This window comes from Stigmatopora nigra, chromosome 4 (assembly GCF_051989575.1).
Source record: "Stigmatopora nigra isolate UIUO_SnigA chromosome 4, RoL_Snig_1.1, whole genome shotgun sequence".
In the NCBI taxonomy this organism is placed as follows: Eukaryota; Metazoa; Chordata; class Actinopteri; order Syngnathiformes; family Syngnathidae; genus Stigmatopora; species Stigmatopora nigra.
This window is the reverse complement of record NC_135511.1, coordinates 8778513-8797739: the sequence shown is the minus strand read 5'-3', so window position 1 is coordinate 8797739 and position 19227 is coordinate 8778513. Positions and strand designations below refer to the sequence as shown.

The 19227-nt window shown below is 38.3% G+C and overlaps 1 protein-coding gene across 2 annotated transcripts in view; it reads right to left on the bottom strand.

The window, feature by feature from the left end:
- Positions 1 to 7479: 7479 nt before the first annotated feature.
- Positions 7480 to 19227, bottom strand: part of LOC144195887 (ephrin-A5b-like) — a 69168-nt gene continuing 57420 nt past the window's right edge. The window contains exons 3-5 of one of the 2 annotated variants that reach the window (XM_077715754.1): positions 13643 to 13708; positions 13235 to 13315; positions 7480 to 11991 (exon numbers count right to left, since the gene is read on the bottom strand). In XM_077715754.1, the coding sequence (XP_077571880.1) occupies positions 11864 to 11991; positions 13235 to 13315; positions 13643 to 13708 (275 nt within the window). In that variant the 3' untranslated portion in view covers positions 7480 to 11863. The remainder of the gene's footprint in view (positions 11992 to 13234; positions 13316 to 13642; positions 13709 to 19227) is intronic. The other variant, XM_077715755.1, reaches the window with a different exon arrangement.

The window sequence follows — 19227 nt, the reverse complement described above, 5'->3', positions numbered from 1 at the left end:
AGTGCATGTGTTTTTTTTTCTTGCTGATAATACATCAGCCAAACATTCTTAGCACAAAGTAGAGGACTTAGTCATGGAAATGAAGTAACGCTGAATAACACTTATTCTTTTACCCAGTCAAATTATAGATAAATAATATGGTAGATGCATTACTTTCTGAGAGTAATATAAGGTTAAAATCAATACAACTATTAAAATGCAGAGACTGAACATTATTTAGTGGAAGACATAACATTAGTCACCCAGCCTTTGGGATTGAAGCCAGATAATATTACGGCCAATCCGAGCACTGGCCTCAGCATCAGGAGATCATTTGTGGACTGTCATTTGCATTTCTGCACAATTATCAGAGGTCTCATTACATCAATCATGATTTCATTTGTTTCTATTTTGGCCGACATTCATACACTTGCAGAAACTGTGTTTTTGTCTTACCGTCTATTCATACACTGTATCATAGCATGCACAAAACAATAACATAGATTTATGATTAGTTTTTATTCATAACTCATACAAACTAGGACCCATAAAGTATTCCATGCTGTAAAAGAAGAAAGGCTGCAGTTGTAAGGCACAAATTTTACAGATAACAACTTAATCATTGTGACTGGAGTTTATGAAGGAGTCAACCCCTCACTTAGAAGAAATGTGAATGAAAAGAAAAGGTTGTAAATGTATTAATGATTTTCTTTTTTTATTTCACTTTCATTTTAGTGCACTAAAACGCTTTTACAACGCAAACTTTTCCTGCTTTAATAAGGAACATTCCTCTCTGAGATTTAACCATGGACCTGATGAAGGCATATGCGACCATACACCTTCATTCTGTCATCTCCTAGCTAACCCTTGAGCCCTATCTCTCTCACATCCACACACACACACATTGCCCAGCTACATTCCAGGTGGGTCAGTGAATTTAATATTCTGCTTCTAGTGGCTCTGGTCTTCTATGTCCTTGACCCCGCTGCTACTGGTGGTCACCTCTCACTGGGGGGCGGCCTGACTGGCATGTTTATAACTCAAAGGGAAACACACGTACCCACCCACACACACCACCACCACCACACAACTGTGGTAAAGAACATGTCACAATAGCGCCAGTATAAAGAACAATGGCGATTAAAACTAGTGTATTCATTCTCAGACAGATGTTTAACACTCAACCGCTTTTATGAAGAATTTTTAAGTTTTTAATCAGCCTACAAGGCATGTTTTGGGGGATGTGGGAAGAAACCAGAGTACCTGGAGAAAACCCACAAGAACATGCAAACTCCACCCAGGGAGGCCAGAGCCAATGATAGGCCCCTTAATCTTAGGACTAATTATTAGGCAAATGTGCTAACTACGCATTCAATGTGTCTCCTCGTGAAGACAATGCTTCAATAAAACAATTTAGATTTTGTAGGAGAGTACAGCGGAGACACGCTAATTATGTTTTAGTGGCAGTAAAATGGGCGAGTTGATATTTAGAAATGAATACCAGATGATGTGCACTGAAAATCACTATTCAGATTATGATCTTTTTATTATTATCATCATATTATAATGTGCCCCCACAGACCTTTATTTGCATTCTACATTCCAAAACATGGTAACAAAGGCATGCGTGATTTTAGCATTAAAAAAAGGACATGCAGCGAGGCAAATAAGTATTTAGTCAACCACCCAAAAGTTATCCTACTTGAAAAGATTAGAGAGACCTGTAATTGTCAACATGGGAAACACAGAATGTGGAAAAAAAATGAAAATCACATTGAATTTAATTGCAAATCAAAGTGGAAAATAAGTATTTGGTCAATACCAAAAGTTCATCTTAATACTTCGTTATGAAGCCTTTGATGGCAATTACAGGGAACAAACATTTTCTGTAACCCTTCACAAGCTTTTCACACACTGTGGCTGATATTTTGGCCCATTCCTCCATGCAGATCTCCTCTAAAGCAGTGATGTTTTGGGGCTGTTGTTGGACAACACAGACTTTCAACTAACTCCCTCCACAGATTTTCTATGGGGTTGAGCTCTGGAGACTGGCTAGGCCACTCCAGGACCTTGAAATGCTTCTTAGAAAACCACTCATTTGTTGCCCTGGCTGTGTGTTTTGGAACATTGTCATGCTGAAAGACCAAGCCATATGTCATCTTCAATGTCCTTGCTGATGGAAGGAGATTTTCTCTCAAAATCGCTCAATACATGGCCCCATTCATTCTTTCCTTTACACAGATCAGTCGACCTGGTCCCTTTGCAGAAAAAAGTTCAATTTTGGTTTTATCTGACCATAACACAATCTCCCAGTCCTCTTCTGGATCATCCAAATGCTGTGAGGCAAACCACAGCCCGGCCCGGATATATACTGACTTCAGCAGGGGGACATGTCTGGCAGTGGAGGATTTGAGCACCTGGCTTTGTATTGTGTTACTGATAGTAGCCTTTGTTACTTATACAGATAATGAGTTGAAACAGATGCTACTAATGCAGGTAATAAGTGGTGACCTCGTTAGACATCGTTAGGAGTTAAAGCTCTTCGAGAGCAAGAAATATTGCTTGTTTGTAGGTGACCAAATGCTTATTTTTCACTCTAATTTGGAAATATATTCTTTAAAAATATTTTAGTTTCCCCACATTCTGTCTCTCATGGTTGAGGTTTACCCATGTTGACAATTACAGGCCTCTCTAATCTTTTCAAGTAGGAGAACATGCACAATTGGTGGTTGACTATAATACTTGTTTGGTCCACTCTATTGGGGCGTGCAGTTTTGCGGGGTAAAATAGCAAGAAAATTAATAAATAACATTTGGGGAGAAAACAGCCTGCATTAATAATATATTTTAAAAACTTTTTGTTGGCCTGTTGTCGAGTCTTAACTGTTCGAGAGCCAAACTACATGTTTGCCATTCGTCTTGTCCTTTGTGTGTTCTTCTCTTCAGACTAAATGTGGCTAATTCAACTTAAAGTAATTGCCATCAAATGAATGAGGCCAAGAAGCAATAAGATGCTTATTACAATGACATAATGACAGTAGATCAATGTGAAGTCTTTGCCCTGGATATTACCAATTGCATTCTTAATATTGTGTCATCCTGTTACAACATTTTTCTTTTTGTGTTTGCTTTTGTGAGCTTTGATTTATGATTTTAATATTTTCAATGCAGAAAAATAGACACACTCTTGTCATTATCATGGTGATGGAAAGAAATATTGTCGCAATTAATATCCCTCTTTTAGTTTTAATCAGTTTTTGTTCAGTCCCATTCATCATTAGTGCTGAAAATGAAAAGTGGAGTTGAGTGGAAGCGAGAGCGAGAGCTCTGTGTTTTACACTCCACTTCCAAGGGAAAAAAATGTTGGCTACATAATTCATGAGGTTTGCCATAACTTTAATCTGATTTCTGGTGTTATGGCTTGCATTTGTTGACGATATCTCACTTCACAAAGTTGCTTTGATTTCTGCAATTGTGTGGATGCTAAAACAAAGTTACTGCTGATACTGTCATATTTCATTGTGTTGCACTAGGTTTATGTGAAGGATACAGGCTATATTTTGTGTTGCTAGTAAATATCTGGTAATTGTATCTATCATTTTAAGCCATGCCTAGAGTGACTGTGCACAATGAATTGAGATGAAAACATAAAATATCACTGTAATGTTCATTAATCTATCAAATATGAAACAAACTCCAAAGTCAAACACCATCAAATGAAATTCTCCCCAGAAGTTCAAAATACAATAAATGCTAAAAAAAATACCTGAAATCCTGGAATTCCCATCTTTGTCAGCTTTGTTTATCGCAGTTTGGATGAATGCACCAATGTTTAAAAGTGCAAATGAAGAAGTGAGCCTTCCTCACAGTGAGTCCTCATTGTCTCATCATAAAAGTTGATCTGTAAGATTAGCAATGAAAATTAATGGAAGACTCAGCTGACACAGAGGATCTTTTCATTGTGGATGTTAATTCTTGTCAAAACCTTTCACACAATTTAAAACAAATGAACTCAGACATAATTTATCATCTGCAGAAATTGCTATTAGTTAATGATAAAACCCTCAAAATAATGAAATTCAATGGATCTCTCATGTAGTATTAAAGATGACGTAAATTTTGATGGATCTTTGAAAACGCAAATGATTATCTATTTACTGTCCATGTGCTCTCATATAGGATTTAGGACTCAAAATCAGATGTAATTGATTCCAACTCATACCAAGAGATCTTAATGTGACGAATCTGTACAGAGAAATGACTAGTGTACAATTCTTCTTAATTTAAATTCATCTACTGTGAACTGCTTGTGACTCATGGAAGCCATTTAAAGAAGGCGAGTCATTGCTTTATTAAAATTGTTCATCAGTATATTACTTTGTTTGCTTCAGCTCATTTTGGCTCTTGATTTAAAAAAAAACTAAACTTCTTTGTGATGCCTCAGTTCCTGAGTGCAAATTAGCTGTCAGATCAAACTATGAAATGCTAATTTGTGCATGTGTTGAATATTCAGCTCAACACATCCTCCGACTTGTGAAAAAATGTGTAAAAACATGCAGAGCAACCATTATAGCCTCGCAGCGTCTTTACCACATATGCCACCGTGAAGCTGTGACATTTTTTTCTTTTAGGTTTGTTGCTAAAGTGATGATTTTCCTTCACTGTTCTTACAGTTACTGTGTGTGGTGTGCTGTGGATCTGATATTTGTAGGGGCGTCACATTCTTTGGTAATCCTCCTCTGGATTGGCTGCAGCTTGTCATCACTCAGCCCTGAAGGTCACCATGTGAGAGGCATCAGTAAAATGTCGTGGTGTGCAGCACAGCCACCTCGTGCTTAAGCAAATCAAAGTCTGCGGTTGCATATTTAGTAAAAAAACACCCAACATCATGTCTAATTAAGAGAACACTTTCTTATTGACTACTGTAGTGACTCTCAATGTTTGGGTACGCAGGCTTCTTGTGGTGTGAAATAATTACTGCCCAAGAGCAGTTGAGTAGTATTTAATGTTTATGTATAACATATTTTCAATTAACGTGCTTGTTCCTAAACTTTGTTTTTGATGCAATACATTAATTTAATTATTTATTTTTTAAATTCTTGTTAAGTACAGTGTTAATCTTCAAACTTGACTTCGTGTTAAGGTAGTTTAGAGATTTTGATGAAGAATATACTATGGTATTTTAATGCAGATTATGTTACCTTCTGTTAAAAGGTTAAACGACATAATTGGTGGATTTGGAAGACATGGGGAGGTTCTTCAACTTTTAACATTTGCACATGTAGAATTTTGAATCAATCTCATAATTGAAGCCAACACACCAGTTAGTGGAATAGTTTACAATGTGGATACATTTCTCCTTATGTTGGCACAGTTCCCGATTAAGGGAGTCTGTTATTTTTTTTGGCAATTTGTATTTAATTTCTCAAACAGTTGGCTCTTGAACCATTTAAAAGTATCCAACTGAGGCAATCCAAAATCCAATTTTATGAAACTTTATTCCATCCAGCACCACTTGGATCTCTGCCACTTCGGGTGTTTTTGTGTACAAACTTTACAGGGTCACCAAGACGTCATATTGCGAACAATACTGAGAGCTTCATTTTTGCTGCACTAAATTCTTCTTGGTTTCCTTCCCATGACAGGCACTCCCTCCCTCCCACCATCAGAATGTATCTTCCGCTAACATGCGTCATGCTAAATATTAATCATACATTCTGACCTTGAATCCCATTCTGACAAGTGCGAGTGAAAGTGTAAAATATATTTCACTTATTGCTTATTTCTGGCCCATCGCCCTGCAATAAATATGAGGTTGACAACGTTGATATGGCCAAGAGGCCCCCTCCTCCTCCCTTACCCATCCCGACGCAAATATCTATTCATAAAGAACGGCAGCATAATTGTGAGATTTATGACCTTTTCACACCACTGGAGCGATTAAGTGAAGACGTCATTCAGGGCCGTCAATCACATCGCTTGGAAACAAAACTGCACTCGCCTTTAAAAAGACTTGAGAACGACGCCTTCAAAGCAAAACCTTGACGTGTCCTTTGGGGAATGGCGTTGGGTGAAACGATGCACCTGACAGAAAGGCCACCACTTGCGTTGACAACCTCCTTCCTTATGACTGTAACCTAATACAGAAATCCCTTTTTGTCACTGGGAATCCTGCCGGGAATACTTAAAATACTTGATATATAGAAAGGATACTTACTGCTTCTCTCGGTGTTCAAAAGGTGTTTAAAAACTATATCAGTGGTCATTCTTCACCTGTTTGATACATCCTGCCAAAAAATTAGATTCAGTACACTGTAAATAAAAATAATAAAATTGTAAAACTTTCTTCTTTTCTGTCTGCAACTGTAAAGAGGAATGGCAAACGCCAATATTGGGTGGCAGACAACTTAACATCAAATATATAATGCCAGCAATGTAATGATTGGGTGCAGGAGCTTGCTTTCATTGGGTTCTCTTCAAAGACACACCTGCATCTCCACAGTTCCCAGCAGGAAGAACAACTTGACGCTAATTGGAATCATCATGTCGAGTGTCTCCGTGCATGAAGCCTCGTTTTGAAGGGAAGGCGCTGCATTTTAGGAAAAAGATTGAAGAGGCTGGCATCCTGTGCCATTTGTTAACAGTTGTAATCCTGCCTGTGAAAAGAAACACTTGAATCCTCTTCTTAATTTTGATCAGCCCTTCCCTTGCATTCCCCAAAAAGATTAGCGTGAAATCAAATTGCATGACATCATCAAGACAAGGCTGGGGTCCAACTGGTTTATCAAGGGGTCCTCTCCCCCACACACACTGCCCTCATTTTGGTCCTGTGGGCTTGCTGGCTTTCAGTCTAATTAGCAGAGATAATGGAGGGTGACGCTAAATGGCGCTGATGGGGACCAGCAGAAGGTTATTAGGTGCCCTCATTAGTGGACAGGCAAAGTGAAAGGAGCTTTAAAGTCTTATTTTGATCCTGATAGATGGATGGAGGTCCTTTTACGTCCGTCTTAGGAGACCTCTCAATCTTTGTGTGGTACTAGCAGAGACATAACAATGATGGAGTGTCACAGGAGTCTCTGCGTTGTATTTATTAGTCGGAATCTCCGATAATGAGCATTTGATATAATGGCTAACAAATGCCAACACATGCTACTAATCAAGAATACATGACATCTTAATATACTTAAAAATGAGTAGAGCCACTGATATACTGGAGATTGGCCCAGTGCCAATCATCCATATGCAACTATTAATACGTTAGGACTTTTTTGTTGGGGGCGTATTCGTTCCAAATAGAATTTGTCATCCACAATCAAAAACAATGCAAATCATCAAATTGGTTAATGCTAGACACCCTCAAAATGTTGTATGAATGAATTAAATAATAGTTAGACAACAAAACATTTAAAAAACAATAGTAAATATGGACTGATATATTTACAATCAAATGATTCTTTACAGAAACAGAAAGACAAAACCAGATTTTTTTCATGTTTTATTGTATTACTCATAGATGCTCAGACACGCGTATATACAAATACAGATCATTTTTGTTGGCTTTTTTCATTGTTTATATACTGTAAAAGAGCAAGTTTGGAAATCTTGCTCCACTGATGACAAAGTGAGCGCAGGGTACAAAGTAGAAGGACAGCATGTGAACTGATGTTTGCGACAATTACAAGAAGACGGACATGAAAGATGGCCAGAGAAGGTGGATCCACGATATACTTTCACCCCTGTTGTTTGCAGGTAGGGGCTGCAGTAGTTCTTCCATGGTACTCATGAGTGACATCAAGACCATCACAAAGGACAGAGGGGTGAAGCTTGGTAAAAAGGGGGAGCAGAGAAAGGCTCTGTTTTGTTGACGAGTCAAAGCACAATGGTGGACAGCGTCTAAGGCATGGGAAACACTACTGGCTGCCAAAAAGAGGGTTTTCGCTTCCCATTTATGGCGGCAGCACCAACATGAGATACACACTTACCATATCGGAATCGCTGCAACATTTTTTTGTCAGATTGACAATCCTTTACATGGATGCTCTCCCTATGTATGTGTTCCTCAGAGAGTCACAGGCAGCAAGTACATGGGATTAAGTCATCAGAAGGAGGCTTTCTCAAGAGAAAAAAAGACAACAACAACATGGCCGAGCCACACTGCAACTACACAACAATGTTTGGTGTTTTGTACAGCACTTTTGTTATCTTGTCACTACAAGGCTCCATGACATCACTCGGATCGGAGATGCAAATAAAAATGCACAAGGTGAATTTCAGCTGAAAATCTAACACACTGTAAGGAAAACAAGTCAACCCCCCAAACGTTTAAAATCTATTTTTTCTAACGTCGTTAAGTTCATGCGCATGCCAAATCATGAAACTGGCAAGTTCCTTCCAGAATTTGTCCAGTTCTCTCTCTCTCATGCTTTTCCACACTGAAGGCAAAGGAAAAAAAAAAGGAGTCCAAGGATGTCAAGTCCCAAAAATCCTTGCATGTAGAGATGGCAAATGTTGTCTTCTGTCAAGTGGCATGTAAAGCTCCAATATAACATAGCTTTTAGCTCCATTAGGCATCGCGTTGCAGTGCCAAATGTATTGTTTGAAAGCGCTCAGCAAAACCCAGAGATATTAGCATATTGTTTTGTTGTTGTTCTTTTTCTTTTTTTGTTTTTTTAGAAAAGACATAAGAACTAAATTAATACTTTAATATCAAACACTATTTACAAGAAGGATTCTCCCATAATAATAATAATAATAATAGTTTAAATCATCATCATAACAGTAATAATCATACAGTTTTAACAATGATTTTTTTGTTTTTTTGTTTTACTTTAGTCCTCCAGAAAGTACAAAACAAATGCTATAACCTACCACTATGTGTGTTGGATGGTTGACTACCTCAGGATACACAGTATCCAGTTATTAAGTTGATCCTTATTTCCCATGTTAGACCGAAGTATGACGTAAAATAGGATAGAGGCAAACCAAAAACAATATAAAATGACAGAAGGTAATATTGGTAATTTCAAAACAGGGTCAACTTGGAGCTGGTTTACTGAATAAAAAAAAAAAACATGTCCATTGTGACATTATTATATCATTCATTGGCTTCAAGCCCTAGAACAGCTGGGTTGCTAGCACAATTGAGCTTAGTTAAATAAAAGCAGAGCTGCCAACGACTCCGGAATTTCAGGAGTTTACCCGGAAATGCAACGCAAATCTCTTTAAATTTCAAATTTAAATTCACACAACCGCTATGGCTTCGGCCATCTTGATTCAACTGCACTGTAAACCTGAAGAATTTGGGAACAAGAGTGCATTGGGATTCATCTGAGTTACAAGGTATGACGAATGATTCGTCTTGATCGATTTTGCGTGAATCGCATTCACTCCGGATAAACTCTGGAAATGGGACAAGGGTACTCCAGTAATGGGGTCGACAGAGGTTGGCAGCTCTCTAAAAGTGTCATCTTCAATTGGGCCAAATATAAAATAGAAAGAACCCAACATGAACAATCTTCTTAGAAACTACAGAGGCCAGAGTGCAAAGGAAACAAACCTCCCAAAATGTGGATTATGAAAGAATGAAGAAACATTATGTTGTAAAAAGTTCCTAGAATTACATGATTAGGCCCAGCGCCCGAAAAAGTATTATGAGAAAAAATATATACTATATTTGGGTTGGGAGGGGAGACTGTTAATCAGCCAAAATCCCCAGAACAATTGTACACTCTTGGAGATTTAGCATAAAATGCACACTTTAGATATTGATATTTTCTTTTTCTTATCAATTTATTTTTTTAGGTTTTCATGCCAAATTATGACTTATTTTGTCTGTCTATAGTTTTTTCTTCTTCCGTGTCTCCAACATACTAATGGCTGATATGCAATGGAAGTGTTTCATAAATTAGTACTTTTATATTTATTTTATGTCAAAACTCTTATCAGTGCTTCTACCTTGCACTAAGTCTCATTTAGTAACCCCTCCTTTGGAATTCCATTTCCGTCACTCACCACTTCTCTCAAACAGCAGTGACCGCCTTAACCCCCCCAATGAAATGTGCACCCCTCCTCTTGTGTCAGATCCTTCCTTCAAATCTTGTACCGTCTATTTTTAATACCAGAAATACGTACCTCAATTTTCCATAACAGAGGGGCCGAATACCTGTCATTTTGAACCTCATTAAAGAGACACTTAAACAAGAAACACAAAGATTCCTGGTTGGACATCTACATTCTTATTCTTGTTTGTCTTTCAAGTCAGATGAGACCGAATGATGCTTAATGTCAACCAACGCGCACCCGAACTATCATCGACTTTAAGCGCTATATAAAAGTAGATTAATCCAAAATAACACTGCACAATATTTTGAATAAAGTAGAGCAATGCATCAGTGCTGTTACCACAACTAATTGAGGTAAATGCTACAGTATAGGGGTACTTGAGATTCCAACAATTTTAGATTGGATATGAGCGTACATTATAATGTAAGTCGATGGAGCAAAGAGAATCGTACTTTGTCCAGCTCAGTAAATTCAAAATGGGTGTGACTGTTGCCGTGAAATTGCGACTCCTAAAAGACATCGATTCTCCATCTAGTAGCAGCCCCCAAAGTGCTTGCTAGGAGTCAAGAGCTCTCTGTTGTCTTACACTCAGTTATACCACAACCTTTTTCAATTTCTCTTGAGATGGGCATGGAAAACCATTAGTCGCTTGATTGATGACTAAGAATTTTGTCCAATGTTTGAAATTGATAGTTGATTAATCACTTCTTGACACAATTGAGAGTTGCTATTGTGGGGACTATTTGCCTGTGCAATACCACACAGGCATTGAAACATGAGTTTAGAACAGGGGTGGCCAAGACTGGTTCTCACGAGCCCTTATCCAGTCTATTTTCCATATCTCCCTCCTATACCACAGCTGAATCAAATGATCAACTCATCAGCAAGCTGTCCAGAATCCTCATACCGATCCAGATTATTTGATTCAGGTGTGTTAGTGGAGGGAGATATGGAAAATACACCACATAGGGATTTTCGAGGACCGGACTTGGCCACTCCTGGTTTAGAACATGCTGATCGTAAATTGTATTTAAAAAAAAAAAATCCCAATTCATTGTTAAAATTCCCCACCCCCAATGCCAATCATGGGTATTTAGTCAAATGCACACCCCACATTCATGTATATACACTAGCTTATCGTCCTATGAAAAAGTTGTATGTTACTATTAAATAATTAGGAAACAACTGGACAGCAGTAGGTTAAGGTGCAGGCTGTGTAGAATTTTTCCAGTGCTGGGCCTCCCAAACTGACAGTTCTTATCCTTCATCTTCATTTTTTTTCGACTTACTAGGTTAAACATTAGAAATTATGCACCAAGCAGAACTTGATGCCAACACCACTGACAGATACCTACGCGTTTATGTACAGTCATTCCTAAGAGTCTACAGTCTTCACTTTCCTAATTTGTAAATGCTGCTACTGAACAAAACATAATAAGCGGAAGAAAACATTGAAGATTTGTGGAGCATGTGTTTGCGTCCATGTGTGTGTGATAACTGCATTTGTGTATGTTTCAATGGTTAAAAATGATGTAAAGCGCTGCCACAGGAAATTCAGGATCACTAAGTGTCAGGACAAAAATGATTTGGCATCTAAGAAGGGGTGGTTGTCACCCCCCCAATTTTTCCCCAATATCTGGTGAGAGACACTTCAATTTTTGTCTGGGGAAAAACAAAAATTGAGGGATTCCTTGGGAAGCTTGCAACGATGCCCGATCAAGCAAAACAAGCTTTGCCCTCAAAATCCACCCCTTCCCCCCATAACCTTGGGCAGATTCAGGCCACACTGGGTGTAAATTGCTCCTGTGGGACAGGTGGGGGCGCTATAAGGTAAAGTGTGATACCAAGCAAAGAAGAAGTGAAGTCACAAATTGGCTGGATCCAGGCAGGTGCGATGCAGTGTTTGTCTCTTCACTTCGCGAAGGCTCGGCCGGTTCATGGCTCGTGTCATCTGTATGATGGGGAAAAAGAAATTCATTTTGCAATCGGTTATGAAAAACATTAAATCTATCGATATCGGAGCACTAAATCGTTTCGATTTTTTTTTACATTTGAACTTAACAGTAATGAATCTACATAAGGACTACTGGCTCATGTGAAAAACGTCATTAGACTTTGTGGAGTGAAAAACATAATAATTCTAATAATATTAAAAATAAAATTATTCTCGGCAAATCAAAGTATTTGTGTGTCAAAGTACTATAGTACTGTGTTATTCTCCAAAGCCAGCATGTTATATAAGCAGTGAAAAGAGCAGGATCATGCAGAGGGGCAACTAAACATACACCTTTAGGTTCTGCAAGGGTGGTCAGGCACTCTAAAGCTTGGGGTTTTATGGAAGAAAGCAGTCGATCGATATAAGCAAAGTGTAGACAGTGAATGTGGATACTATAGCCTGGTGGGCAAGAGGCCAGGTGCAACGAGAGGAAGGTAGGGCATCAATAATGTCAAAGGCCATTGCACGTTGTCTCCAGCTATCAGTATGAAACAAAGTCAGAATATCCCGTCGTAACAACTGTAGCACATGTGCACCATGGTATGAGTATAGGTAGAAAATCATTGATCTGATTCTAATGAAATGTAATTAAATGTTTGAGTGTATATTTTGAATTTCCAGATTGAAATACAACAAGAACATAAGATGTGATCTTGATGGACATGCAGTGGACAGTATTCCTTAAGATTCGAGTACTTTGGTAAATATTAGGTGTGTAAATTCTACACAAATGGTTCACAAAGTGATTTGCTTGTGGAACAAATCTTTTTTCGAAGTGTACCTATTGCTTTTGTTATTTTGTGTAATAGGGGGTCAAATAAACAGTCAATCAACCAAGGTTACGGGTTTAAGGGATTACCTCAATACGAGATAGTAAGGAAACTGCACCCTAAAACAAGGGCATATTGTAATTTGTTTGATTGATTTTAAAATGTTGACTATCTTAAACTGACTGCCTATTGATGTTATATTTTTAAATATAAATAAAATAATAAAGATGTAGGATTATTTTGAAAAGTAACAATTGCAAACCCATAATAAATAGATTTGTCACATAAGAGGAATTTTGTGTGTGGCTATGATGGACTGTATAGGGTTCATGCAGTGTGTTTAAAAAAAAAATCAGACAGCGTGGCAAAAACAAGGCATGTGGAAAAATGCATGGAGTGAATAAAAATAAGCAGGCAGCCATACTAACCTCGTGGTTCTAACGTATTGTCTACTTTGTCGTTTACATCAAAAACACGGTCATGTACACCTATAGTTCTCACACAGGTGTCTATAAACAGAAGATAGGGAGAATGATATCATCATCATTACAGGTATTTACAGCAGATAGACATTTGAAGCCCCCTGCAGCCCAGATAGTAAACAGGTCAAGCAACAAAGCGCATGGCAACAGTCAGATGAAGTAAGACTAGATGTCCGGTGTTTTTGTTTGTTTGTTTTTTTTTAAATAAAATGTTTTCTATACAAGTAGAAACACTTCAGAGACAGAAAGATGAAAGCGGCGGGTTGGGAGAAAATGCAAGGAACGACATCGAGCACTTTTTTTTTTAAACAAGCCATCCTGCAATTTAAGAGGCTGCATCTACAAAGCACTTACTTGATGGTCGGACGAAAACTTTCAGCTTCAGGCAGGTTTTCTTTCCGTTCTCAGCAACAGTGGAGGCTGAAAAACAAAACGCATAGCAAATAAATAAGAGGATCAAAGTGGACGATGCACTACAAATTAGAAATGTTATTATTAAAAATGTATTCTTTACCATTACTGCTAATATATTCTTGGAAATGTATGACAATGACCCTTTTGGGTACAAATAAAATTCTAAATATTACTACTTTATTTTTTAAATGACAATTTTCTCAAATACATACATACAAAGAAAAAAAATACTAATAAATACTGTACTGTATTTTCCGACATGCACACAATGACTCCTGTCAAGAAAACAGAGAGCTTTTAAAATTCCTTGTGTGCCTAAAGCGTGCGCTTGTGTGTGTTGGTTGAGGACTAATGGTCAAGCAGTGAGGCACCAGGTGTTGCCTGCTACAAGACGGGGATGGGAGGTGTCCAAAACATGTCACTCGGAGCAGCACAGTAGGAGCACAATGTGCACATCCATCACGTCAGTTCTTTAAAAATACACAACCCTGACTTGTGTCCAAACCTGGCTTTTCACCACCAAAGAAGCATCAATTTTTCTCTTCAACAAGCTTCTGCATGTATTTTATTTTTTACAGCCTGGCCTCTCCACCGTGAACTGGGTTCGGTTGATTGCGTTTTCACATCAATTCATAGCTGAAGCAATGAGGCTATGAGAGTGTTTCCAAAGGGTACCATTTGGGATCTGTCATCCCCTCCTTGGTGAACTTTCACCCTAGCCCTCCTTCCTTTCCTTCTCTCTTTCCAGCCAAAGAGAACTCCCCTGTCTTACTGCAGCATATTTATATATATGTTCCTAAAGACCTTTTGCTATCAAATGTGCACTTCCTAATTTATCCTCTCCATATTCTACAGCTCATCAAGATTCCATATTGCCAATGTGTTACCTTTCCAGTGTTAGTGTTGCTGCTACATCAGCTTTTTATCTTCATGTGTCAATGTCCATGGGAGGTGACTGAAGATCAGATGCTCTTTTCCACAGTTGAGAGAGCGAGCGAGCCTGTTTTATTATTTCTGCACACACTAATGAAGCTCGGCTATCGCTGCTTAGTCACACATTCACACAGAGCCACACACGCGCGCACACACAAATTGTACTACAGTGAATCCAGTTTTCTTTCTGCCTGTCATATCTTCTTTAATAACTGTTGTACATGTGAATCCAACAGACAAAAACAATAGTACACCACACATGCACGCACACACACACACAACCTCCAGATGTCTTATCTTTATCATTATCACTATGGCTGTGCACTGATCTGAGCCCTGGCCATCGGCATGAGCTACTTAATGGCAGCAGCTGGTTGTGAGAGAGGTGCAGCTGCTAAGAAAAAAAGCAAAGAGCGAATGGAGGCTTCTCTGTCGTGATGACAGTGTCAAGCTGCTGGGAGACATATAGTATGTAGACATGTGTTCACAATACACATTTAATGAATGAGTTCCTGTAGGGAGTTTGCATTTTCTACCTAAGCCTGCGTGGGTTTTCTCCGGGTACTCCGGTTTCTTCCCTTATCCCAAAAATATGTAGGCTATCTTGGTTGGACACTCTAATTTGCCCCTAGTTATGAGTGTGGATATGAATGGTTGTCCGTCTATAGATAGGCACCCTCCTACCCCTTGTGAGGATAAGTGGTTCAGAAAATGATTTATTGAATCAAGTAATTTAATATGTGATTAAATACATACCAAATAAAAAACCTTTCATTGAAATGTATCTGATCTTGTTGAAGGTGAGTCAGTCTTACACTGTCTACATGGAACTAAAATGCTTTTCATTTGGCTCCAACAGAGTAGGAAAAGTCTAACAGTTAAGTGCAAACGTGTTGACATTGGGGATGCTCAACATGATTCTGGTGTGGTGTTGTTTCTGTAAAAGAAAGATGAAATGTTGGCTCCACATGCCTGTCTTGTTAACAGAATTTTAATCTCTGATAAGAAACCTTCTAACCTGGCCCAAGCGGCCCATGTCTGTGCCTGTTTATTTTGGATTAACATGCTGCACAGGGTCGGCTTATTGTTGCTCTATGCTTTAACATCAACACCTGCTCTGCATGTTTCCACCAGGCATGCAAGCCCCACCATCAATCCATCTAGAATGAGCAGAGGGGCGGCTTTCAAAAATGTTGTTGGAGAGATGGGAACAAAGAGGGGGTGGTGTGTATTGGCGGGTCAGGATGATGTGTCAGGTTACTTTTTCAAGCCCCGTCCCATACCTAGTAATGGCTGGTCCCTGTAGTACATTGCATTATGCATCAGCATTAAGGCAAATGGAATGAAGCAGAATCCAATTACGGAAAAACAAACAGGTGGGCTCAACGCGGCTTAGGTGCTGTATTGTTTCAATCACAGAGCAAGCCAAATCTTATTGCATCAGTAATGTTATCTGGAAAACACATTTCCTTGACCATTCAATACGAAATTTTATAGCCATGGTTTTGTGGTAGTCGGAATACTATTGTTTATTTTACCATGATGGAAGAGTTTGATTCATGTAAAATTATCGAGGGTATCACGGTGGAGTAATAGTTAGCATGTTTGTATCTCTGTCGACTCTGTGAAACCAAAAATCTCTGTGCCAAATGTCATGATAACCGATAACCTTAAAACTGAAGTAAGGTCATGCAGCTAGTCAATAAGATCTTACTCAGGTTTGATGTCCTTTTAGCTTAATGTGGGTTAAAAGGAACAGTGTGGACTACCGTGTAGAACATTCTGAACAGAGTAGCTGTGTCATCTCACTGGAAAAAGGAATGGCACATTGGTTTTGGCTTTGCGAAAACGCAGTTTTGTTGGGAAACTGCAGATTCCAGAAGTTTGGGTTTAAATAAAGCAGTATCCAAGAGAGAGGATAACATAGATAAACACACAAAACTTCAGCTTCCAGAGACTTTTATCTGTACATTTCTATTTGCTAATGATACCATTTACAAACTTTGTCCCTGGGCGCAAAAACAATGAAAGAGCAGTTTTTAAAAAATATAGACTTTTATATAATCCACCCACAAAAAATGGCAGTCAGATAGTAAGGATTATGGGCAAAAACTATAGATCAACACCAAGAATCTACACGCCTGCTTGTGCTTGTCTGCAAGCTGTGTGAGTGTAAGAAGATGGAAAACCATCCACAGAAACGAGGACAGTTAAGCAGATGCTACTGCTGCGAGTGCGCTAAGGGAGGCAATGATGAAATAAGGAAATAGAAGGACTTGAATTAGGGCAATGTTTTTTCCAAACAAAGTCATCCAAAGACTTACTTTGGCAATCATTTGCAAGTTAAAGAAGTCACATCAATGAGGAAAGACAAGGTTGAAATTCAATTTAATTGCTAACCTGTGAATCATTAGATTAACATTGGGCTTGAAGAACAAGTGTTATCATGAAGTTGACTATTGAGTGTGTCATCCATAATAATCTATTTGCTTCCTCTGGTTAAGATTACTTAAGATCACAACATTTCCTTTCAAAGATATGTGGAAGATAAACATTTTGAGTAAATGAATTTTTGTCAAGCTGAATGGAAAGACAGTGGTGATCTTTATTGCCCTCCAAAGGAAAAGGTCAAAGGCTCAATGTCATTGACGACTACAAATCAAGGCAGAAATCTTGGTGAAATTACTGATTGAGAACTGAAAAGAAATCTGTCCGAATAAGATAAGGCAAACCCTATGCATTCATTTTCAGTAAATTGGATTAATGCAGTGCATTTACAGGTTGTAACGAAAAAAATTAATCAGGATGCTACACCTAATCCTGCCAGATGCAAGGAAACTGGACCATAATAAACTGGTCATGAAATCATACTGGCCTCCTTAGTCAAGGGCGGGTTCATTGATGGCACAGATGTAGGGAGCTCTTGTGAGTGTGTGGGAGACTGTCACCAGACTCGGAAAGTTGAGGACAAGCACTGTTCCAATTGCAGCCACACTATAATAAATCATGGTACATAATGTTTAATTCCTGCACTTAGTCCATCTCCTGGAATCATGATATTGTTGTCATGGCCTTGGTATCGACCCAACACTAAATGTGCAAGGCTCTGGCAGTGGGCACAAATAAGGATAGAGGAACAACAAATCCATAGAAAATCTCAAATTAGGTATAAAAAGTAATTATCAATATTGGTCAAAGGTTAACGCGCCATATTAGCAGGTCTTTGTGTTCATGACGGTGAATAAAATCAGTTTCAAAAGGACCACAGGCTGGAGCATGAATATAACAATGGGCAAAGATGAGACCACAGTGCATTAGATTTCAACCATTTGGAATAAGGTCATGTTTTTCATTACTCGCTATTCACCAACCTTTAAAATTAGTTTGATTCACAGTGGCAACCCAAAGAATACACAAAACAATTTTCTTAATTTCAGGCGAATGTCAAAACAAGTTTCATTTTTTTGGAATTATTTATCTTAACATAAGAAATATCCTGAACATTGTTTTAGATTAAAAAAAAAAAAACGAATTAATAAGTAAATATTAAAAATATTGATATATTAATGGTGCACCTACCAGAAAATTATGTTATAAATGAAAATACACTTCTCTACGTCAATTCTGAAACAATAATAAACAAAATGTACTGCGTTCAAATAAAATTGACCTGTGTCCCTGAAAATGTCAACAAAACCCTCAATGGAGTTGGTTTTAATTAATAACATTTTTCTCAGTAATAGTAGCCTGCCTACAAGATGAGGCTTTAAACTGCATGCCCTGATAAAATGTCAATGCTGCACAAGTCCTTTGACGGGGCCACACGCACTACAGAGAACTGTTTCCCCTGTGCTCTCAGATCACAGTCAGGGAACAGAGGCAATAATGGAATAACAAACGTCTCAGTCTCCGATTACGCTGTTGTAAAGTTGTAGTTTAATTTTTTTATTTTGACTAAGTAAGTTGGGCATCGGACAGGATCTTTCTCTGAGAATCACTATTTCAATACATATATTGTTGCAGTCCTATCGTCTACGAACAGAAAACTTGGTACAGTATTTGACTCTTTTCACAACCTCTGGCTTCTTTACTTTGAGCATACAATAACACTAGTTTTTGCAGGTTCCCTGGAACATGACCAAGTCAAGTCTCAAGTCAGCTTCATAATGTATTGCAATGAGCTATCACATCACATATCTCTGCATTCTGATGAAAATAACTCAAGAACAAGTTGCTGTCTATGATATAAAAAAATAAATAAAATAACATGCTTGCATCAGCATTCTGGAAGATGGTTTTCACTTAAACCACTGCAACCCTGTGATCCCTGATCTGAAAAGTGCTCCTGCCATCCTCGCTTATCTACCCTGTCAGTCCAAGAAACTTACTCGGTGCTCACTCTTAATGCGATCTTTTGCTGAATTGCTTATGTATACGGTCAGTGCTACCTTTTAAATCACAGTGTTGATTCTGACATACATAGACAACCACGCATTTTAGAAGATGAGAGGTTTAGTGGAAATGGGATTTTGTAGAAATGCTTTTAAGGAAAAACGTTTGCAAATGAGGAGATATTTATATTTGAGATTTAA